Source organism: Rhinolophus hipposideros, assembly GCF_964194185.1.
Source record: "Rhinolophus hipposideros genome assembly, chromosome: 5".
Classification (NCBI taxonomy): Eukaryota; Metazoa; Chordata; class Mammalia; order Chiroptera; family Rhinolophidae; genus Rhinolophus; species Rhinolophus hipposideros.
Window position 1 is genome coordinate 60,389,840 of NC_138051.1, and position 21,553 is coordinate 60,411,392.

Below are 21,553 nucleotides of genomic sequence, written 5' to 3' on the forward strand. Positions count from 1 at the left end.
GTCTGACACACTGTTTCCAGAATGCACATGGGAAAAACATTATCATAATTTGCTTTAACATTTTTTGTCTATTATTTTTAAAACTATCTTGTTATTAATAATTACATAAAATATATCTCACAATTGATGGACTCACTAGATCTTCACAGAACTCCACCAACACGTAAGACCTAAGACAATGCCTTACACGATCCAAAATACCTAACAGTTTTAACCTAACTGGTGAAAATGATTTGAGAATGTACTGCTTTCCTACCCAAAATTATGTAAAGTGAAAATTTTGCTTTTCCATTACTTAATTTTCAGTAAAATTTTGTTGCCACTAATTTTTTCTGTGTTCGTATTAGCTTGATGGTCTCTATGGTATGAAAACTGAATGTTCTCCTTTTACAATGTTTATTATCAATGAATCAAAAACTCTTTCAAATCCTGACATTCCTTCAAGAAAAAGAAAAACTGAAAGCCAAATAGCTGGCCAAAGCTTATAGGATTATGGTACAGCCAAAGATGGAGCTTTAGTCTTTCGATGTAAAAGCTACTTACTATTCTAGTGAGGAAGGTACAATGGTTTGAAAAACTAATTAAAATTAATTAGAAGGTTCAAGTACCTCAGATGTAAAATCATGCATTATATGAAAGATACTTTCAAGGTGAATTTAATTTTTAGAACTTGAATTTAGCCTCTTAAATGCCTCTCATAGAAGATACCTATTGTAGAGAAATAGTTTGAGATGCAATTTATGTAGCTTTATGAATGACATTAAAACATTCAAAAGGCAATATGAGAATGCAATGGACAAAGAGATAAATCAAACATAATTTTATAAGGAAAAAAAATCCAATTTCACTTACACTGTTGTTATGGTTTGAATGTTCACGTTCCCCCTAAATTCATATGTTGAAACCTATTCAAATGTGATGGTATTTGGAGGTGAGGCATTCATTTGGAAGGTGAGTAGGTCATGACGATGAAGCTCTCATAATGGGATTAGGGCCTGCCGTGCGGGAGACCCTTCTCGCTGTGCCATCCATTGTCCGAGGCGGCCTGCGGGGTCTCTGCTCCCGCTCTCCACATAAGAATGCAGGATATGGTTAGGCCAAAAAGGAACACCCACGGAGCCATAGGTAGGGGAGTCATATCACTATAGTCTCACTGGAGGCTGGAGCCACACGACCTGCAACCTGCTGTCCGTTTCTCTGCCAACCGACTGACTGACCAACCAACGCAGATGTGGCAGTTATATCAGTGGCTAATTGGCTAACTGGTTACAGGTGACAGTCAACCAGCCACAGATAATGGCCATCCACTACCCGAGTCAGCCTTCCCATGTGAGGCTGAGAGCCTGGAAATTGCTCTCTGGGACTCTGTCCCCACAGGGCCCTACAAAAGGGACCCCAGGAAGATCACTTGGCCCTTCTGCCATATGAAGTTGTAGTGAGGGTAGCCGCCTGTGAGGACGTGGGTACCTTGATCTTGGGCTTCCCAGCTCTCAGAATTGTGAGAAATAAATTTGTTATTTATAAGCCATCCAATCTGTGGTAATTAGAGCAACCTAAACAAACTATTCTGAAAGCAACTCAAAATTTGTAGGTATATTCTTTAAAATCTACTTCACCTTTAAAATGCAAGTATGATTCCATTTCAAAATATTCTATTTTAACAACTTCCTTTCTATAAACCATTTAAAGACAAAAGTCAAGCAATGCCATCTACAGGGAACCTTCAGAACAACAGTCATATTTCTATGACCCTCATTCTTCTTTAAATGAATACCGTATCTGTAGTCTGAGTATAACATTGCATTTGGCATCGTTTAACAAGAAAACTTTCAAGGAATGGGGTAAGAAAAAAAGGTATGCTGTGTAAAAAAAAATCCTACTACTAATCACTCTAGATTATTAATACTTCTTAAAAGAATTAAAAATAACCTAACTTCGCTCTCAAGTTTAGCAAACACGATCTATGGACCTTTGGTCCATAACCAGCAGCTGCAGTTTAAGATTCAAAGCTATGCAGCCTCAAAGATCTCTAAAGTTATGATCGGCATATAGAGAAGATCCAAATCATCGGTAACTACACCTGTTAACAATTTTATTTCTCCAGCTATTGAATTCTCCTATCCTCTTGAGTAGCATCATCTTTACCTTCTTGGCCAGATTCTCACAATTTTCAGATATTGAGTCAGTTTCTAAAGCTCAATCCTGTTTATTTTAAAACCTATTTCCTAGAAGATTCCACATTGGATTCAAAGCTTTCCCTGCCTACACAGTATAGGCCCACTCTAATCACGGATAGTTTTTTCTATTTCTCCTCCTTTTGCTCGTTTCCTTGCGAAATAGATAGGTTTCCTAATTGCAACAGCTCTCAATTTAGGCTAAACATTAAAATCACCTGGAGCCCTTTAACAAAAACATCATGCCTCTGATACAACTGGATTGGGATGAAGCCTGAACATGGCCATTGTTTGCTTTTAATTTTCCAGTTGATCCTATGTACAGCTTAGTTTGAGAAACACTGCCTTACTGTGGGGGCTCCCTAATTGGCTGTAACTGCATTCTAATAAGTGGCCTATGGGTTCCTTGTGTAAAGTGCAACCCCCACTAAGTGGAGGTCCAAAGGCTCATTCCTGAGCAGCTCCATTCAGCACTAGCTGTTCTTAGAGATGAGTTGTCTGTATTCCGGCTGACCCCCAGGTAAGTGGCATCACATATCACCCATCTGTCGCACCTGCCTTTTAACCTCCTCATGTTGCTCCAGTTTTCTAGCCCCCAATTCACTTATCAACTCTCAGGCTGGCAGGATTCATCTTCAATACCTCACTACCTGACAGTCCCCCATATTACCTTTCCTATTCCATTCCTATGCGCTGGAATAAAATATGCTAATCTGGGTAAAGACAAATCCAACCAGGTGGGGAAAATGGTGGTCTGCCCTTGCTGGAGGCAACCTGAATCTTGAATTACTCCCTCAGGCCCCTCCTGTGGTTTCAGAATGCAGATGCACTGTTTCCTCCCTCATGACAAAATCCAAAGGACTAAATCCCATTCCTCTACACTGCACTCCTCCAAAAGGAGACCTCTCCCAGGTGTCCCCCTGTGGCAGGGTGGTTAGCAACAGGATATGTTATACGAACTGGCACCACTAGGTAAGCTCTACATACTAACTGGTCCTAACTACCAGTAGTTCTCTGATTTTAGAATGTAGGGACTTGGTACCTTTTAAACTCCACTTTGGCCTTTTCCAGAATAGGAATAAATCCCACTTGATTTTGTTAGCAATTACTTAACTCTACGATCAGCAACTTACATCAGTTGCCCAGAAACAGACAGCAAAGAATGTATCTAAGTGACTTATTAAAATGTTTAGTCAAGTAAGGGAGTGGGAACAGAACAAGAGGAGGTAGCACACACAAGCAAGGGTGTGATTCTGGTGACGATGCATGGAAGTTGATCTCAGCCTGACTCCTCCTGGAAGTGTGGAGTGTAAGGTGCACCTGTTCGAGGTAAAGGAGCTCGGCTTTCATACAGGAATGTCGAGGGGCACATCAGGCCAAAGACCCACAAGTAGTGTATATTAGGAGGAGGGTGAAAAAAGATCTGAGGAATATGGTCAATATCAAACTTATTTTCACAAGTTCCATAATGTTATGAACAAGCTAGAAAATGGTCATTTGTCCCAATAAAAGCTGGTATTATTTGTAACTAACAAAGCACATACTTAGGTTTCGCTGTTTAGTAATCTGCTAATGAAATGCTAAGGGCAGTATGAACAAAGTACTTGAAAAAGAACAGCAGAACCAACTTTAAAGATTGAAGTAAGCCTGAATACTATTAACTCTTGACTTTAATCCTTAATTTCTCTAAATAGGGCTGCTTTTGCTCTTTCTGGAAAGCAGTTATCTGGTTTAGATGATCATTTTCTTCAAAACTATTTCTGAAACATTCACAAAGTCACAGGATCTCAAAAACAATGTTTATTTTAACACATAAAATGTGCCACCTAGCACCAAGGCCTGTAAGTACCACAATTCTATCAGTTACTATTACTGTTTGGAACTGGTGAGACTTAAGCTCTTGACAGATCAGTCTGTGATCAGATGATTATCATGACAAAACAGAGACTACACAGAATTAAAATCATTTGCTAAATGTATATGGAACTACATTTGTAGTTATTTAAAAACCTTTCTGTTTCATGTAAACAAGTTAACACCAGTGATTTCAGCCACATTTTCCTGGAAGATAGAAATGAGGAAAAGTGCATCAGCCACGTAAGTGCATGAGCCTGAAAATGGGCTTTTAAGTCTCACTTCATTATCCAATGAAGATTTTTGTAAAGATAGCTTCCCCCCTCCCAATCTCCTGATTTCTTAACTTTCATTCTTACCAACTCACTAGAGTACAATTTACTATCTAACTCACATAGACGCGTATGGTGGGGGAAAAGAATGAAACTTTGGCCAATGTAACTTCTTTTTTAAACATACAAGAACATTAAGTATGAAAGCTATCTTAAAAGCAATGAAGCTACATATGATAAAAACCACCCCATAATTATGTTAAAATGAAAACCTTTTAAATTTACTTTTCTTGAACAAACTAAAATTTACTGGTTTGAATTATTTTTGGCAGTCTTTAGGCTAATCTCAATACCTATTTTTATTTGAGGAGTGACAAATACAATGTTTCTTTTAAGCAGAACTTGATGTTGAGCTAAAAGTAAACTAAGCTGGATTTCAGGCCCACTGGCAGGCAGGCAGGCAGTCATTTCTCGTATTGCAGGCAGCCCATGATGGTTGTCATCTATATCAGAACTGTAAGGACATGCTGGAAAAATCTGTGAGCACAATCTTCCTGTGATACATTCACATGCTCCATTCACATCTTTAGCTTACCCAAGTTGTTAGACACTTGGGTAAGATGACTAAAGATTTCACGATGGGAATTTCTATAAGAAAAAAAAAAGGAAACTTTATACAGATTGATTTCTTATTACAAATTCAGTATTTACTGGGTAGTTAATACTAGGTAATAGGCCTAGAAATGGCTAAATGCAATTCAAATGAACAACCATGCATAATGTTTAGAAATGATTCTTTGTTGATACCTAAAGCACGAGCAACCAAAGAAAAAAAATACATTGAATATCATCAAAATTAACCTTTGTGCTTCAAAGGGCATACTATCAAGAAAACTAAAAGACAACTTACAGAATGGGAGAAAATATTTGGAAGTTATGTATCTGATAAGGCTCTAGTATCCAGAATATAAAATAACTCTTATGACTCAAGAATAAAAAGACAACCCAATTTAAAAATAGGCAAAGTAGTTCTGTAAAAATATACAAATGGCCAATAAGCATATGGAAAGACACTCAACATCATGAGTCATTAATGAAAATAAAAACCACAATGAAGTATCACTTCTTACCTAGTAAGATGGCTATAATAAAAAAAGATGGACAAGGACAAGTGGTGAGGATTTGGATGAACTGGGACCCTCAGAACTGCTGGTGGAAATGTAAAATGGTACAGTGGCTTTGAACAGCTTGGCAATTCCTCAAAAAGTTAAACATGAATTCCCATATGACCTAGCAATTCTAGTCTAGAAATATACCCAAGAGATTTGAAAACATGTTCCACAAAAATTTTTACGTGAATATTCAAAGCAATAGTATTCATTAGAGCCAAAAAATAGAAAAAACTAAAATGCCCATTGACTGATGAACAGATGGATAAGGTGTGGTATATCTATACAAAGGAATATTATTCAACTATAAAAAGGAGTTAAGTGCTGACGTGTGCTACAACATGGCTGAACCCTGAAAATACTGTGCTGAATGAAAGAAGCCAGACACAGGAAGCCACATAGTGAATGATTACAAGTTTCCCCTGCATATTCCATAAGCTGAAATGGCATAAAGTTAAGAGTATCCCTTTCTTCGAGTTGCCACTTTGCTTTTACGAAAGACCTACGTTAGTATGGTAACGGCTTCTTTTGTAAAAGCAAAAATTCTCCTGGGATTTCTTTTAAAAGTTAGTGAAAACAGGTACTAATAATGTAGGTCTTTTGTAAAAGCAAGGTGGTGTAACATGAACTTTTGGAAAGCCAGGGACATCTGTATAAGAATTGTTCAGAATAGGCAAATCCATACAGACAGAGTAGGTTGGTGGTTGCCAGGTGCTATGGGGGAGGCAGGAAGCAGAAGTGACCACTAACAGATATGGGGTTTCATTTTGGGGAGGATGAAAATGTTTAAAATTAGAAAGTGGTGGTAGTTATGCAACTCTGAATATACTAAAAACCACTGAATTGTATGCTTTAAAAGGGTGAATTTTATAGTACGTGAATTGTATCAATTTTTTGCAAATGATTCTTTGCCCCAAAAAAGCCTTTATATTTATATTTATATATATTTATATATATTTATATATATTTATATTTATATCAAAATCTTCATGCCTCAAAAAATTCTTTTAAACTACAACAACTTCATCTAAAAGTGGATCCCTGAAGGCATAAACCATTTTTTATTTATCTTTGTATCTCCAGCCTCATGCCATGTAAAAGCTGATTGACCTGAATTACTAATCCCACCACACCTCTTGCCTTATAGTCCTAACATCTGGTCTTGATCCTCCAAATGACAAGTTATTTGCTTTTGGGTAGAATTCACATAATCAGAAAACATCACAAACAAATTCAATCAAAGCAAAGATAATAGAAAAAAGTGTGAGTTATTAAATTTAACATCTTTAATTCATAACACTGATCATGTCCCTGCTTTATACCAGTCACATATACAAAAGGTGGTAGGGATAAAAAAATGGATACAATTCTTCCTTTTTACAAGCTCACACTCATGCATCACAGGGGCAACTAGCATAAAATGTAATTGTCATAACAAGAAAATAACAGAAAGGGAATCTACATATATTCTACTTAACTGAGTGAATTTTTCATTATTGGACACATCTGCCTTGCTATGTTTTATTTTTAAAATTTTATTCATTAAAATATAGATGACATACAATATTGTATTAGTTTCAGTATGCAACATAGTGATTCAACATCCTAACTTCCCTGACCAGGAATTGAACCGGGGCTGCAGCAGTTAATGCTCCAAATCCCAGCCACCAGACCACCAGGGGTGAAGGGTTGTTGTATTTTACTTTGACTATTAAAAAAATTTGAATGGTAGGAAAAAGTTCTAAGGTCAGAGCTGACATTTTAAAATCTCTAAGAGATAGCAGAAACTTATAAATAGCTAAGTAACTTGTCTGAGGTAATGCCCAATTATAAAGCTATATAATTTAAAGGACCTTTATAAAAGAAGCTTGTCTTATTTTAGAGGAAAAACCTAAGGCCAGATAAAGTGATCTTAACATTGGGAGTTAGTGCCTGAGTCCAATGAATAATCATAGCTGTTATCCTATATCAAAATCAACATCTACACCACACATAAGCTCAGAGTCCAGCTACCGAAACCTCCTCAGAGGATAAAGAGCCAGGAATGTATTTACCGATTTTTTCTTTCTGATGTATAAAATATGAATATCTTCACTTCGATATTCTTCATCATGTTTTTCCAAAGGAATTTTTTCAAAGTCAAAGTCTAGTTGAAGGAGCTATAAATTTAAAAGAGATATACTTCAAATTCAATAATATGAAGTGAACTTGTGGTGAGAGAAGTCAGAATGGTGGTTTCCTGTGGAGGAGTACTGACTAGGTAGGGGCACATGGGAGACTTTTGACGTTGTGAAAATGTTCCACATTCTTATGTTGGGTAGTGGTCACTTGAGTTTATACACAGGAAAAATTGAGCTGAGCACTTGACATGTGTGCATTTCACATGTTTGAACTCAACTGAAACTTGGACAATAGGAATTTTCATTTATAAAGTTCATTAACATTCTTCATAGTCAAGAAAAACATGAAAAAAAATTAGCATATATCTGAAGCAGAGTCATATATTTGCTTTCTCATTTAACCAAAGTAGTCCTTTCAGTGGAACAAACTGCAAGGGCTACATATATATGTACCCTCAAGAGGCGTCACTTGTAATATGACTGATTTTTGCCCATGAAAAGGGTTTGGGTGACCAAGAGGGGAAGATGGGTGAAAGACACATGAGACTCTATGTACTACTGTTGCAAATTCCTGTGAATTTTTATTTTAAAAAACAAAACAAAACCCTGAAAATAGATAGGATATCTTGGTTGAAGCTTTCACAAAAATGTATAGGAAAACACAGAAGTAAAAATACATCACATGCCATGTTTCTATGATGTATTCACCAAAAGTATTATATACATCATTAAGATGTTCCCCAAAGCAAGCATGTTTAATAAAGAAACCTTGCAAACTTTCTCAGAAAAGACAAGGGCATACCATTATTTTACATTGTTCTGTAGATACTAGATCAACTAACTTTAAGAGAAAAAGAAATAAAGGATCAGAAAAGATGAAAAAAGGGAGAGGGCTAGTAGAATGGTGGGTGGGCTGTAAAGAATACCCTTTGGTTTCATACAAGCAGGACTGTATGAAATTACCATAATATTGAGTGAAATTACCATAATAGGGGGCGGTTAGAGTGTGAGCTCTTAACAACAGGGTTGCTGGTTCGAGTCCCACATGGGCCAGTGAGCTGCGCTCTCCACAACTAGATTGAAGGACAACAACTGATGGGTCCTGGAAAAACACAGTTTCCCAATATTCCCCAATTAAAAAAAAAAAAAAACACAATATACTGAAGACACAGTCACATATAGCCTCCCTGAAGGCTAATTACTACAAAGATAGATCTAGTAGAATACCCACCTCAAAATATTTTTTCTCGATTTCTGGATTTTTCCCCATTGTTCTTTGTTCATAACAACATATAATACAAGTCTCAGATCCACAAAGATCTTTTAGTGTTTTCAACAACGGCTCCAAAGACTGTTCAAAAAGGAATATAACTTTTATGACTTTAAAAAATTTATACTTTTTACTACAAAAAGGGGCAAGGGTAATCATAACTCCTCTGCAATTTATCCATCTTTGAATCAATCCAACAAAGTACATGTAGTTAAAGCTCTGTAATTAATGATTAGCTCTGTAACTAATCAACCATTGTACTGACTTCAGTTTCCAAAGAAAGGATTCAAGTGACTGTATTTTGCAGTTCCCCTGGAACTGACTTCATGCTTAAATATTTAATTTGGGATTGAAACAACTAAAAATTTACCTACAAAAACAAGTATGACCTAAATTGAACATAAGTTAGCTCAATGTTCATTATTTTAAGAATTAATGATGCCCACATTATATAAATTGATAATTTAAAAAAATCATTGAGTCTAATAAATCCTGCCACAAAACAATGATTTACAATGCAACTTAAAACTTAGCTTGTCATAACAGATCTAAATGGCAAAATCCTTTAAAAATTTTACTGAAGCCTCTAGTAAAATGCACATAGCACTTTTCTCAACATGATTCACGGGCCTGTATGTAAATTCTGAGTGTATATACGCAGTCCCTGGAGACCTTTACTTTCTCTTTACTATCTATCTTATCAACTATAGGACAAATATCCTTCATTCACATATCTTAAAGGTGAAGAAATATGTGCTCTAGAATCCAGGAAATACGGTATATCTTCTAAAGGAGGGGACTTCACTCATTGAACACTTACCTCTTCGTAGTATATGCAGTCGGCCATCAGTATGTAGTCTGGTGGAGAAGAAAAGTCTTCTATTTCTTCCCCCCTTAAAAAATCAACCAAATATTTTAACTTGGCTTTAATAATTTAAAATATTCTTGTTTTAAAAACAAAACCCGGAAGGTCTCCTTCGTATTAACCAAGCTTTTAGTGCAATGCAATTTAAAGCAAACTACAAATCGTTATCTTAAAACAAGCTGAAAGGCCATACAAACCATTTCAGTACCTTGGCTTGAACAGAACCAGTGACAAGGTGCTTGTTCATATTAATATTCATCTTCAGCAAGTCTTGCAATTCATCAAGATCGGTGACTATCACATCTGCCCTATAAAATAACGTCGATTGAGGGAGGCGCAGGCAGAGGGTGGGAAGCCAGTAACCAGGGTTCGCAAACAAAGCGGCGGCCCCTCCCCCAGCTCTTACCCGAGGGTAGCCGCCATGAGCCCCACTGCCCCGGTGCCGGAGCCCAGCTCCAGCACTGACCGCTGGCTCAGCACATGGGCCCCATCGCCGGAAAACCCTGGCGTTTCCAGATATTTAGAAAGGACAATGGCAGCGTCCCAAACTACGCAACCCACTCCGCCGGAGCCATACTGCTGCAGTCGTAACACCGTGCCATCCCTCTTCTCCAAAACTCGCACAAAGTTCCGCAATGGGTCCTCCACGGAAGACTCCAGAGGGGCTGCCATTGCTGCTCAGCAACAGGCTGCGGCGCGCGACGTGACGTCATATCCAGGCGCACCACCCCCGCGGCCCCACCTTGCGAGTGGCCGGGCGCCTCCTAGTGGCGGAGTTGGCGCCTCGACACGTGCGTGAAGGCACAAAGCCCGGAAGGCAGCATTACCTGGGCGTGGCCGAGTACTGGGCCACCTGCTTCCCCTACACGCGGGACGGCCTCACTCTCCCCTAAATTACAAGTCCGGTTTCACCAACAGGCAGTTTAAATCACTTTTCCAGACAAAGCTAGTATTATAATCTGCTGTTTAAAAAAACAAAGCCAATCTCAGAATGTTTTTACCTGGTTGGAGACGGAGTCACACGGTAGTTACTGGCCTGGAACCCAGGCAGTTTCCAAGATCTTAAACCAAGGACGCTGTAATCCTGTTTATCAAGAGTTTCCTAGCATGCTCCTAATTTTTCATTTGAATGCATAAAAATGGCTACTAGAAGCTTGCTGATTATGTTTAGCAGTGAAGACAAAGTTATCCCTCTAAAATGTGCATCACTCAAATGCTTTGGGATTATGTAATTGAAGTCGTACAAAAATATTTAAAATAATGTGTGTATAAATATTTCTACAGAACTTAACAACCTCCCCATTTGTTCCTTATACTGAAAACATGTTGAAAGTCTTTTAAAAATTAAGACTGGGGTGATTTATTAATCTTGTTAAGAACTCTGATACAAAGCACAGTAAAAGGCCTCAGACCAGTAAATAATGTGGCTTTTGGCTACTTTACAACTTCTGCTACCGGCACAATCATCAAAACACGCTTTTTCATCACTTTAAACAAACGAAGAAGTCCAAATGGCAAACAAAAGTTTTACTCCCTTCTCTGATTAAAAAGTTTAATAAAGCTTTAAGTATTTGCTATTTTAAATATTACCAATCTAAAAAAATATTTTTAAAAAATTTTAGTTCATACAAGATTTATAGAGAAAGTTACTAGGTTTTGACGGCAAGGCAGTTGGTTCCGATGCCATAAACTTTTCCTCTGAATTTATGAATTAGTAAAGTAGCAGATTGTAGTATAGGCCTCGAGTCACTTAAATTTATATAGGTTATTAGCATTATCTTTCAATATACAATATAAACAAAACTGTACATACATGGCATATTAACTGTTTTCCAAAACAATAGGCAACTCATTAGCTACAGATACCATAGTCTGCAAAAACAAAAGGCACATCTGAATATGATACATGCCCTTTTCTCCTCTATGATTGGGTTAGGTAGTCTTTGTTTACATTTTTGACAAAATAATAAACACAGTGCGTTCTATTCTTTTCATTCTATTTTTCATTTTTGTCTTGAGCAGCAAATTCTGGCATTTAAGACATGGCATTAAAGAGTTTAAGAACAGTGGGTGTTATTCACAATTCTCCTAAATGTAAAAACTAGAAGTAAAAACTAGAAGATGGCCAAAGAGGTTTAAAAATCAGTAACACCATACACCCCCTATATTTGTGTAAATTTGTTGCCTTAAAAAGGCAGTTATTACTCAAATTTGAAAAATTCCATAAATGCACTATCCCCTTTCAGTGCAATCAATATTACTTTAAATCATATTTTAGCAGTCTACAGTGCAAATATAAATTCTTTATACTGGCCTTTTGGCAGCACTGAGGATCCAAGACAAGGCAATGCTACTGATCACCTGAGGATAATGGTAAAGGAATTTTGTATTTGTATTTTTCCAATTTTTAAAAGCTTATTTGACCAGTAGCATTTTTAAGAGCATTATTTGTAAAAAGTACTAAAATACTATGCCTTTCTTTTTAATAAATTAAAAAAAAAACACCTTTACAAATACCATTCCAGTGTCAATGACTACATATGACTAAGGTCACTGAGGAGTTTCTGCATTTTCTAGCAAAGGCAGTCTATACAATGGGGGGTGTGAAAGCTCTCGTTTGTAAGTCTTTGGTGGCAGTTTTGGTAGGTGAGGGCTTGAATTCTGCCTTGGCGGAACAGGGGGAGCTTGAGGATGAGCAAGATTATTGTGACTAGAACTGAGCACATGGCATCGACGCGGCACCCTTGGAGAGGGTGTGCTAGGAGGAGTGTTTGGCGAATTTGGACACGTACTAACGTCTCTGAACCAGTCTGGATCTCTGTGCAGGTGTCCCAGTGGAGGTGGCTGAAGATTAAATGGACAGTTTATAAAGTGTTCTGGAGGCCGAAAGGGAACCGGTGGAGGGGTGTCAGGAAGAGGATCTCTCGGCGGTGGCGGAGGTGGACTGTGCAGAGGCCCATCAAATGCACCAGTCGGAGCAGGAACTCTGGGTTTTACCTTTGGAGGAGGAGGTTGTCTCGGTGGAATAGCAGGGGGATCATCATCAAACTTCGTATTTCCCTTAAAAAAAAAAAGTAATTAAATTATACCTCTGTTCTGAAAAATCTGTAAGAATATGTTTTTAAAAGTGAAAAATTCTTGTGTGTCCAGTTAAATTCAGAGGCTCAAAATAGGTTAATGATCACATTTATGAGTAAATTACTCCCAGTTTAATACAGGGCCCAGTTTAATATTTTTATACATGAGATGTTTTAATTGAAATCTTAGAACATAATGCCTCAGGTTATCTTGCTTTGTATATATATTTCATAAATTTATGCGTTTGAATTATAATAGGCAAGTAAATGAAAAGAAAATGTCGTTTTGTAGACATGAAAGGACATAATGTGAAGAGGACCTGATATTCAGCTACTGCTTTCTGGCCACCTCCTTCCCCTTTCCCCAGCGAGGCTTAGAGTTCTGGTTTGCAAAGTGGGATCCAGGCACCAGCAGCATTAGCCCCCCATTGCAAATTAGGGGGCGAATGCAAATTCGTTAGAAATGCAAATTCGTGGGCCCCACTCCAGACTAACTGAATCGGAAACTCTGGCAGTCTGTCTTAACAAGCCTCCCAGGTGACTCTGATGCAGCCTAAAGTTTGAAAGGCAGCAGCTGAAAGTTTGAAGAATGCTTTGAATACTGAAGCTCTTTCCATCTATATTGCAAAGAAAATGTACTGCTGTCTGTGAACCTGCACAGCCTCTTTTTCAGAAAAAGTATTAGGATTAAACAAAAGTATTTTTCAAATGAAACAACCCAAATGTTTAAAAAACAATAAAGGGTAGTCAAATTATAATTACCAGACTCTTTATAAGAACAAGCACTATTTTACAGATTTACAACTTTGAATAAGTTGATGCAAACCTAAGTCCTGTTGACTACCTTGGAATTTGAAGCATCATGATCAAACTTTTTTCGAGGAGGAAGAGGAGGAGGAATCAGTGGCTCTTCACTTAGTTTATGTAAACTACCACACGAACTGAAGAAAGACTCTAGAGGTAAAAAAGATTAGTTTAACTACAATTCATAGTGCAATCATTAGGCTAACTTAAATTTCAATTTGTGATCCCCTCTGCTACGGCATCTGTCAGACTGTATTGGAGCTGACTGCTGGTTCATTTATCCTTTCCATTCAATTCTTAGCTTTCTGAGGGCAGTGCGTATTTGTTTTTGTATCCCTAGTACTTAACACAGTGGTAGTGCCTGGCACATAGCAGGTACTCTAGCTAAATAAAGACATACTATTTAATTAAGGTTAATAATGACATTCTGCTCTTGAAAAGCATTTTTAAAAATAGGAAACAGACAAAACAAATATATTTGTACAAACTGTAGTAATTTCCACAGAAAAGGTCATCCATAAACAGAGACTATGCATTTTTGAAGCCGCTAGAATTGGATACATTTCTACACAGGTAATAAAGCCTCCATATAAGAGACCATAAGGTAGAGTTGTATCACATAGCTCTTTCTCTATGCAAATCTCTCACTGATAATGGACACATTATATAAACACATTAAAGGAAATTTACAAAATAAAATATTAGGGGAAAAATTACCAGTAAGCATGCCAAACAGAATAAGCACGATTTCCATTTATTTATCTTTTTCATATGATTAAAAAATAACTGTAATTATGGACCAACTCCCTATTTGATATCTCTCTCCACACACAATTACAAAGGTAGTGACTGTGTCTTGTTTATCATTATACTAAGATTGGGTTCACAGGAGCTAATTGGGAAAGAAGTTGATGAGTTTAATTTTAAACACACTGAATGTGAATCGCTTATGGGATATCCAAGTAAAGATGTAAACTCATTATTCCATGTCTAAAACTGCTGTCCAGGGGGCCTTGTTGGCTCAGGGTGCCAACAGTACAAACAAAAAGAATGCCTATAGGTTGGCAGATGCTGTGGGAGGTTAGGCAGAGCACTCTCTGCTGTGGATGTGTTCCTTTTGCCTGCTCAGCGTCCTTTGCCCTGTGTGCTGGAAACAGAACTCCTCTTGGTGGTGCTGAACCCATCCCATGTGATTTAGTCATGCCAATTCTGCCCAGTACACCCCAATTCTATTCAAAAAGTGGGCATGGGACTTTCTTAACATGATCAGATTTTTATCTACCTTTCTTTCATGCATGCAGCCATGTGCTTCAGTGAAAGCTAACCTACCCCTTAGCTCCAGACATGGGCCCTGATTAGATCAAATCAGAGTAATCCCATTCCTTCAGCCAGAGTGTTGTTGGTTTAGCTGTAGGCACATGACTTAATTCAGACTAGTGAAATATGAAAGGAGATTTGCTAGGGGCTCCTGAAAAAGAAGTTCCTTGCTCTTCTGGAAAAGCACTCTGTCAATCAGTACCTCTCTTTCCTCCTTACTTGAGCAAACAAAGAAGCACATGACCTTTATTGCTCCTGCTACCACTCTAATGACCTTGAGGGAACACAGCCTTAGATAAAGCTGATAACCTGGACAAAATAATGAAGAGTCAAAAAGAAACCTGGTCTTGGGTCTTCTCTTCCTTACAAAAACATACACACTCATGGAAGCAGAAAATATCCGAATGATGGTGAGCCAGCTGTACAAGTTTTTGATCTGGGTCTGACTCTATAGTTAGACCACTTAACCACTACGTTATACTTCTCCATAGCAGGCACTCAGTAACACTTGCTGAAGTATGGATACAATTTTATTTTCTGTCAAGAGTCTTTCCCTACAAGATTACAGTTTTTGTGAGCATTTTAAATAACTTAGTATTCCAAACTAATGAATGTAGAATAATTTACTAAATGATTTCTATAATGTTGGTTAGCTATATAAGTTACTTCCAATTTTTTGCCATCCGTCTGTCCATTTGTCCCTCCCTCCCTCTCGCCCTTCCTCCAAACAAACCACCACCCATCCAGTATCTATTGGGCACCTTCCACAGTGCCAGGCATTGTTCTCAGCACCAGTGACAAGGTAGTGCACAACAACAAGCACATTTCATGTCCGTAGGGAGCTTACATTCTAAGTTGGGAAGAGAGAACAGACGTGATTAGTAAGTAAAAGTGCAATGGCTATAAATTAGAAGAAATATTAGGTAAGGAATAAAGAGATAGGGGGAATAAAGAGATAAGTGGGGAGCAATTTTAAATAGGGTGATTAGAGAAGGCCTGACTCAGGTAACACTCAGTAAAAACCTGAAGGAGGCAAAGGAGCATCATGCCATGAGGTCACATGGGTGAAGAGCATTTTACTTAAAGCAGAGGGAATGGCAAGAGCAAATATCCTGATGTGGGAATGTGTCTATTGTGTTCAGGAGGTAGACAGGGTAGCTGGAGCAGAGTGAGTGATGGGAAGAAATAGTAGATTATGAACTCTGACAGAGCAAAGGAGGCCAAATTGCACTGGGCTTTGTGAGCCCTTTGAAAGGACTCTGACTTTTACTCTGAGATGAAAAGCCACTGGAGGGCTTTAAGCATAGGTGAGACAAGTCTAACTGACATTCTAAAAGGACCTGACTGCTGTATTGAAAACAGACTAAAATGTGGAGGGTGGGAAGTTAGGATGCTACTATTATAAACCAAGTAAGAGCTTATGGTGGCTTAGACCGGGTAGTAGCAGTAGAGATGGTGAGAAATAGTTAGGTTCTGAATATACTTTCAGCGTAAAGATTTGTGGATGGATCACATTTAGGGTATAAGAAAAAGATGTAGAAGATAATTCTAATATTTTTGGCCTAAGCAACTAGACAGATGCAATTAGAACTGAGATGATGAGGCAGTGGGAAAAACAACTTTGGAAGGGATGAAAACAAGCTCAACTTTGGAGAGGTTAACTTTGAGATTCCTATTAGATATCCAAATGGAGATGCCAAATAGGTCACTGAATATATGAGTCTAAAGCTCAAGAGAGAGATTGTGGGTAGAGAAAAAAACTGGGGAATTATCATCACATAGATGATATAAGACTGAATGAGAATCAAGTGAGTGAGAAAAGAAGAGGTCCAGGAACTGAATCTCAGGACCCTCCAATGTTATTTATTAGTAAGTTAGGAAAATGAAGAGAAACCAGTAAGAAAGGCGAAAGAACTAAAAGTAAACTAGGAAAACCAAGAGAGTGTATGAATAATGTGATCTCCACGTATATGACTTCCCCAAAGTATTTTGGTATTTTGTATAAATGAAGGCAGACTTTGTCTTTCTTGTTTGCTACTGAATCCCTAGCAGAGTACTGGTACAAAGTAAGTAAGAACACAATTTTCTGTTGAATAAAACTAAAGGTATGAACATTTTTACGGTTTGATATGTTTTCAGATTTCTTTCCAAAAGGTTTAAATTAATGTACTGATTTACAAGGAGTAAGTAATGTATGAAAGAATCTTTTAACATAGGCTTGCTTATACTTTGATGTGAACTATTTATTCATATCCATTGTTAATGAAGTCTTGCTGTTTTTCTCATTGTATACGAGCATTTTTCATACTTACTATAAATGTTTTATTTCTTTCATGATTTATTTTAGGATATTCAGAATTTTATGCATTCTCAGTATTCCCTATTAAATTTCAAACAATTTTCTTTATCATATGGAAACAGTATTTTACTATCATCTAAAATAATATCTAGCACTCCTGGTTCTAAAATGACATAATGTTACAGGTTGAGTTGTGTCCATCCCGTCCCCCCCCTACAAAAAATGTTAAACCTTAACCTATAAATGTGATCTTATTTGAAAATAGGATCTTTACGTATATAACCAAGTTAGGGTGAAAGTGGGCTCTAATCCAGTATGACTGGTATCTTTTATAAGAGAAGTGACAAAGAGACACACGGGGAAAAGATGGTCATGTGACAATAGAGGCACAGATTGAAGTGACACATCTACAAATCAAAAGATGCCAAAGATTGCTAGCAAATGCCAGAAGCTAGGAGAGGCCAGGAAAAACTCTTCCTTACAAATTTCAGATGTAGCATTACCCTGTCAACAACTTGGTTTTTGAACTTCTAGCCCCCAGAACTGTGCTCTTTTAAGACACTCAGTATGTAGGTATGTCCATGTGACTAAGTTTTGGCCAATGAAATGAGAACAGGTGTGATGTGTGCAACTTCTAGATAATGTTTTTATAACAAAGCTCTTTGCCCTCCATATTCCTGTTGGCAGAAAAATGGTAACAACTGAAACAGTTGATCAAGACTCAGAGATGGAAGCCACATTTTGAGAATCCTGAAGTGCCCTGCTAGCTGTGGAGCAGAGTTGTCTAATTGCTCTGGCTCTTGTGAGAGATAAATTTCTACTTTATTTAAAGCACTGTATTTTTGGGTTCCTTTGTAAGTATACTCTAGTTAAAAAAAAATGGATTGAGAATGCAGGGTTACTGACAGAAGGATTTTTTTGGTCTGTTTTGTTCAGGGCCATAAATCTTGTGCCTAAAATAGTGCCTGCACTTACCAGGCCATTTAAAAATTATTTATGAATAATTTATGAGTGAATGATATTGGCCTTCTAAACAGCAAATATAAAGCTAGAAGACAATGAGAAAACCTTCAAGATTCTTAGTAAAATGACTTAAAATTCTATAGCCAGCCAAACTATTAATAAAATGTATAAATAAATTATCAGAAATGCAAAACCTTAAAAACTTTATATCCTGTGTATCATTTCTAAATCAGCTACTGGAGGATGTCTCCCTACCAAAATAAGGGAGCATATCAAGAAAGGTGACAAGGAATCCAAAAGACTAGGATCCAATGCAGGAGAGAAGGGAATTTTTAGTATGACAACAAAAGAAAATTCTGGGATGCCAGCTGGATTAGACAGCAACCAGTTCAAACTGGAGCATGAGGACAAAAGGGCACCAGGAAGGAAGTTTCCAAGTTAAAAAGCAAAAAAAAATACTGATAGCTTTCCTGAGTGGTCTGACCTTATGGGAAATCGTGCTGTACAAGGGTGTGGAATGACTGAGCAATAGATGTTTAAAAAAAATAAACAAAACCCCAATCATTAATGAGGCTATTATTAACTTCAGGAAACAGAGCTGTACAAGAAATGAAGCATAATTGTAGTATATACTACTAAACTTATCAGTGAAATATTTTCCCTAAATGTGGTAAGTATATTAGGCAGAGTAAAGGGTTAAATCATCAACCATAACAGGACATCAACAAACACTACATAAAATTAATGATTCAAAAGAGAGAAAAATACAAAAACATTATTTGAAAATGTAGAAGTGTCACTGGAAAACAAGAAAAGGGGTAGGGAGACGTGATAGGAAACTGCTGTTAATTTCATTTTAAGTGTTTTAGCACTATATTTGCTTTTAAACTCTATGCATGCATCACTTTGGTAAAAATTTAAAAATTAAAATAAAGTTTGAAATTAAAAATTTTAAATAATAAACTTACTTTTCTCATAAGACAGGGACTCTCTTGCTACTACCTAAATGATAAACATTTTACTATGATAGATGCAGAAGTCCTCCAGATTGGGAGAATTATTCTTGAAGCTGCTGTGCCCTTATTTTATTTTAAACAAATGATCGTAGAAAGAAAGGTGACAGCACTCATGTCATGAATTATGAAATAATTATGAATGGCAGAACAGTATTTTACTTATAATACTAATTTAATAAGATAACGTGAAGAAATAAGTGATCAAGGGCTAGCCTGAGAACCTGATAAACATTTGGTATATTACTCTTATGGGAAATGAACTGGAAGGGTTGAGGGAGAAAAGAGGCAACTGATATGAAGTCACTGATCATTCTGTGCCAAGTAATGTGCTAAGTGCTCTACACAGTTATCTCATTTGATCCTTAACAAGCTTGGAAGATGCTATGTAATTTGTTCAATGGTCACAAAACCCCTAGAACATAGATAGACTGTAAAATGATGAAAACAAACTATAGTAGTTTAAATAGTACCCAGTTGTAAGCAAATAATTCAATGTATTATAAGAACTCCATTCATTGAAATTTTTAAAATGTTACTAAAACCCAAAATACTCATACAAATTTAATCAACTCAATTATTATTTTTATAGTCATTTCGTTAGAATCAACTCAAATTCTTACTTACTTGAATGTGGCAAGAGAACTGGAGCAAAGATGCTATTGCTGCCTATTGGAGTGAAAAAAATTAAGTTGAAAAGGAAGATACTATGTATGATTTTTCTTTTTAAAATATGTTTGCATAAAGTGACATATGTAACAACACACACACAGAGTACAGAATTTTATCATCACATCTTTTGTCATGTAGTTTTTAAAGAAATGAATCCAGTACTCTGTACTTGCAATGTTTTTCCTTTCTCAGCATAAGTAGTTTCCTCTCTATCACTGTCTTTTTAAATTTCCTTCACAGAACATATCTGCTTGTTTTCTTATTCATTATGTATTGCTCTCTTTATAGTAGTAGTGGTGCCCAAAAAGTACTAAATAAATCTTTGTTAAATTAATAAATTAGAAAATAATATGCATAAGCAATGCATGAATGATGCTTTACTCCCATGTTAATCACTATTTTCACATTTCACTGTCACTTTTCATGTTAATATAGTTTGAAAAGGATTCCACAGTTCCCTAATTAAAATGATGAGAATGATTTTAAACACAAGATTCCTCTTTTAGGAGGGGGGTTATCACTTTGTGAGGGGTACAAATGTCTAACTATTACATTGTTTTGTACACCTGAAACTAATTCAAAAAAAAAAAGGATTTCTTTTTTACCAAATGGTTCACATCAAATACATACCACAGGAACTGTTGAGATCCACATCTAAAAACACACTAAGGTCTGAAGAAGCAGATACTGGTGGAGTAGATGGTGTATTTGGAGAGGTTGGTGCTGATACTGTTGATTCAATCTCAGTTTCAGCAATCCGACTAAAGCTTATTTTACATGGTTCTCTTTCTAATGGTGTTGGATGACCTCGTAAAGTGCCTGAGGTAGAGCCATGTCGGCCTGCATTAGGCCTTATTCCAGGAGATTTTAAAGAGAAAGTTGATTTCCTAGGCTATGAAAAGCAAACACAATTACCATTACTAACTTGCATGTACTTTTTTTTTTATGGCTTAGTGCTACTTTATTAATTCTTAGCATATAGTTAAGAGAGTACAACAAAATCTCAATCTGCAAAAACAGCCTGTAACATTCTAGTAGAACACTTTGGGATTTGATTTGGCTCAATATTAATATGAACTTGAATATAAGTAAACCTCTTTTCATACTGCAGAAATAAAATTCTTAAAAATCGGGTTGGAGCGTCGTGCTTCTAAACCAAGATCGCCAGTTTGATTCCCACGTGGGCCAGTGAGCTGCGCCCTCTACAGCTAAGATTGTGAACAATAGCTCTCCCTGGAGCTGGGCTGCTGTGAGCAGCCGGAGGTTGGCATGTGCTGCCACGGGCTGCCGTGGGCTACCGTGTGCTGTCACGAGCGGCTGGTGGCCAGTGTGAGTGGCCAGCAGCCACTGTGAGTGGCCGGCAACCATCGTGGACTACTGTGTGCTGCCATGAGTGGCCGGCAGCCAGCGTGAATGGCTGGCAGCCCACAAGAGCTGCTGTGAGCTGCCGACCGACGACTGATGACCGGCTAACTCAGCCAGGGGGGAGCACAAGGCTCATAACACCAGCATGGGCCAGGGAGCTGTGTCCTACACAACTAGACTGAGAAACAATGGCTTGAACCAGAGGGCGGGGGGAGGGCGGAAGAAAAGTGGGAAGAAAATTCTTGAAAATCTGTGTGAACAGCTTTTTGCTCTCAAAAGTTGAACCTAAACTTCTTCAAGTCATCAATATCAATTTCAC

General features: G+C 37.4%; 2 protein-coding genes across 4 annotated transcripts in view; both read right to left on the reverse strand.

The window, feature by feature from the left end:
- Positions 1–3,959: 3,959 nt before the first annotated feature.
- On the reverse strand, positions 3,960–10,459 carry VCPKMT (valosin containing protein lysine methyltransferase). 2 transcript variants are annotated; one of them, XM_081050449.1, is made up of 6 exons: positions 10,131–10,459; positions 9,922–10,032; positions 9,680–9,752; positions 8,821–8,940; positions 7,524–7,628; positions 3,960–4,948 (listed from the first exon to the last, which is right to left on the reverse strand). In XM_081050449.1, the coding sequence occupies exons 1-6, from the start codon at positions 10,394–10,396 to the stop codon at positions 4,934–4,936; spliced, it is 690 nt and encodes a 229-aa protein (XP_080906575.1). In that variant the 5' UTR covers positions 10,397–10,459; the 3' UTR covers positions 3,960–4,933. The 2 variants fall into 2 exon arrangements, with proteins under 2 accessions (XP_080906575.1, XP_080906576.1); XM_081050450.1 differs by lacking the exon at positions 7,524–7,628.
- Positions 10,460–11,062: 603 nt separating this feature from the next.
- Positions 11,063–21,553, reverse strand: part of SOS2 (SOS Ras/Rho guanine nucleotide exchange factor 2) — an 82,953-nt gene continuing 72,462 nt past the window's right edge. For both annotated transcript variants that reach the window (XM_081050451.1, XM_081050452.1), the window contains 4 exons: positions 20,500–20,761; positions 19,825–19,866; positions 13,646–13,755; positions 11,063–12,784 (listed from right to left, as the gene is read on the reverse strand). In XM_081050451.1, coding sequence (XP_080906577.1) covers positions 12,275–12,784; positions 13,646–13,755; positions 19,825–19,866; positions 20,500–20,761 — 924 coding nt within the window. In that variant the 3' untranslated portion in view covers positions 11,063–12,274. The remainder of the gene's footprint in view (positions 12,785–13,645; positions 13,756–19,824; positions 19,867–20,499; positions 20,762–21,553) is intronic.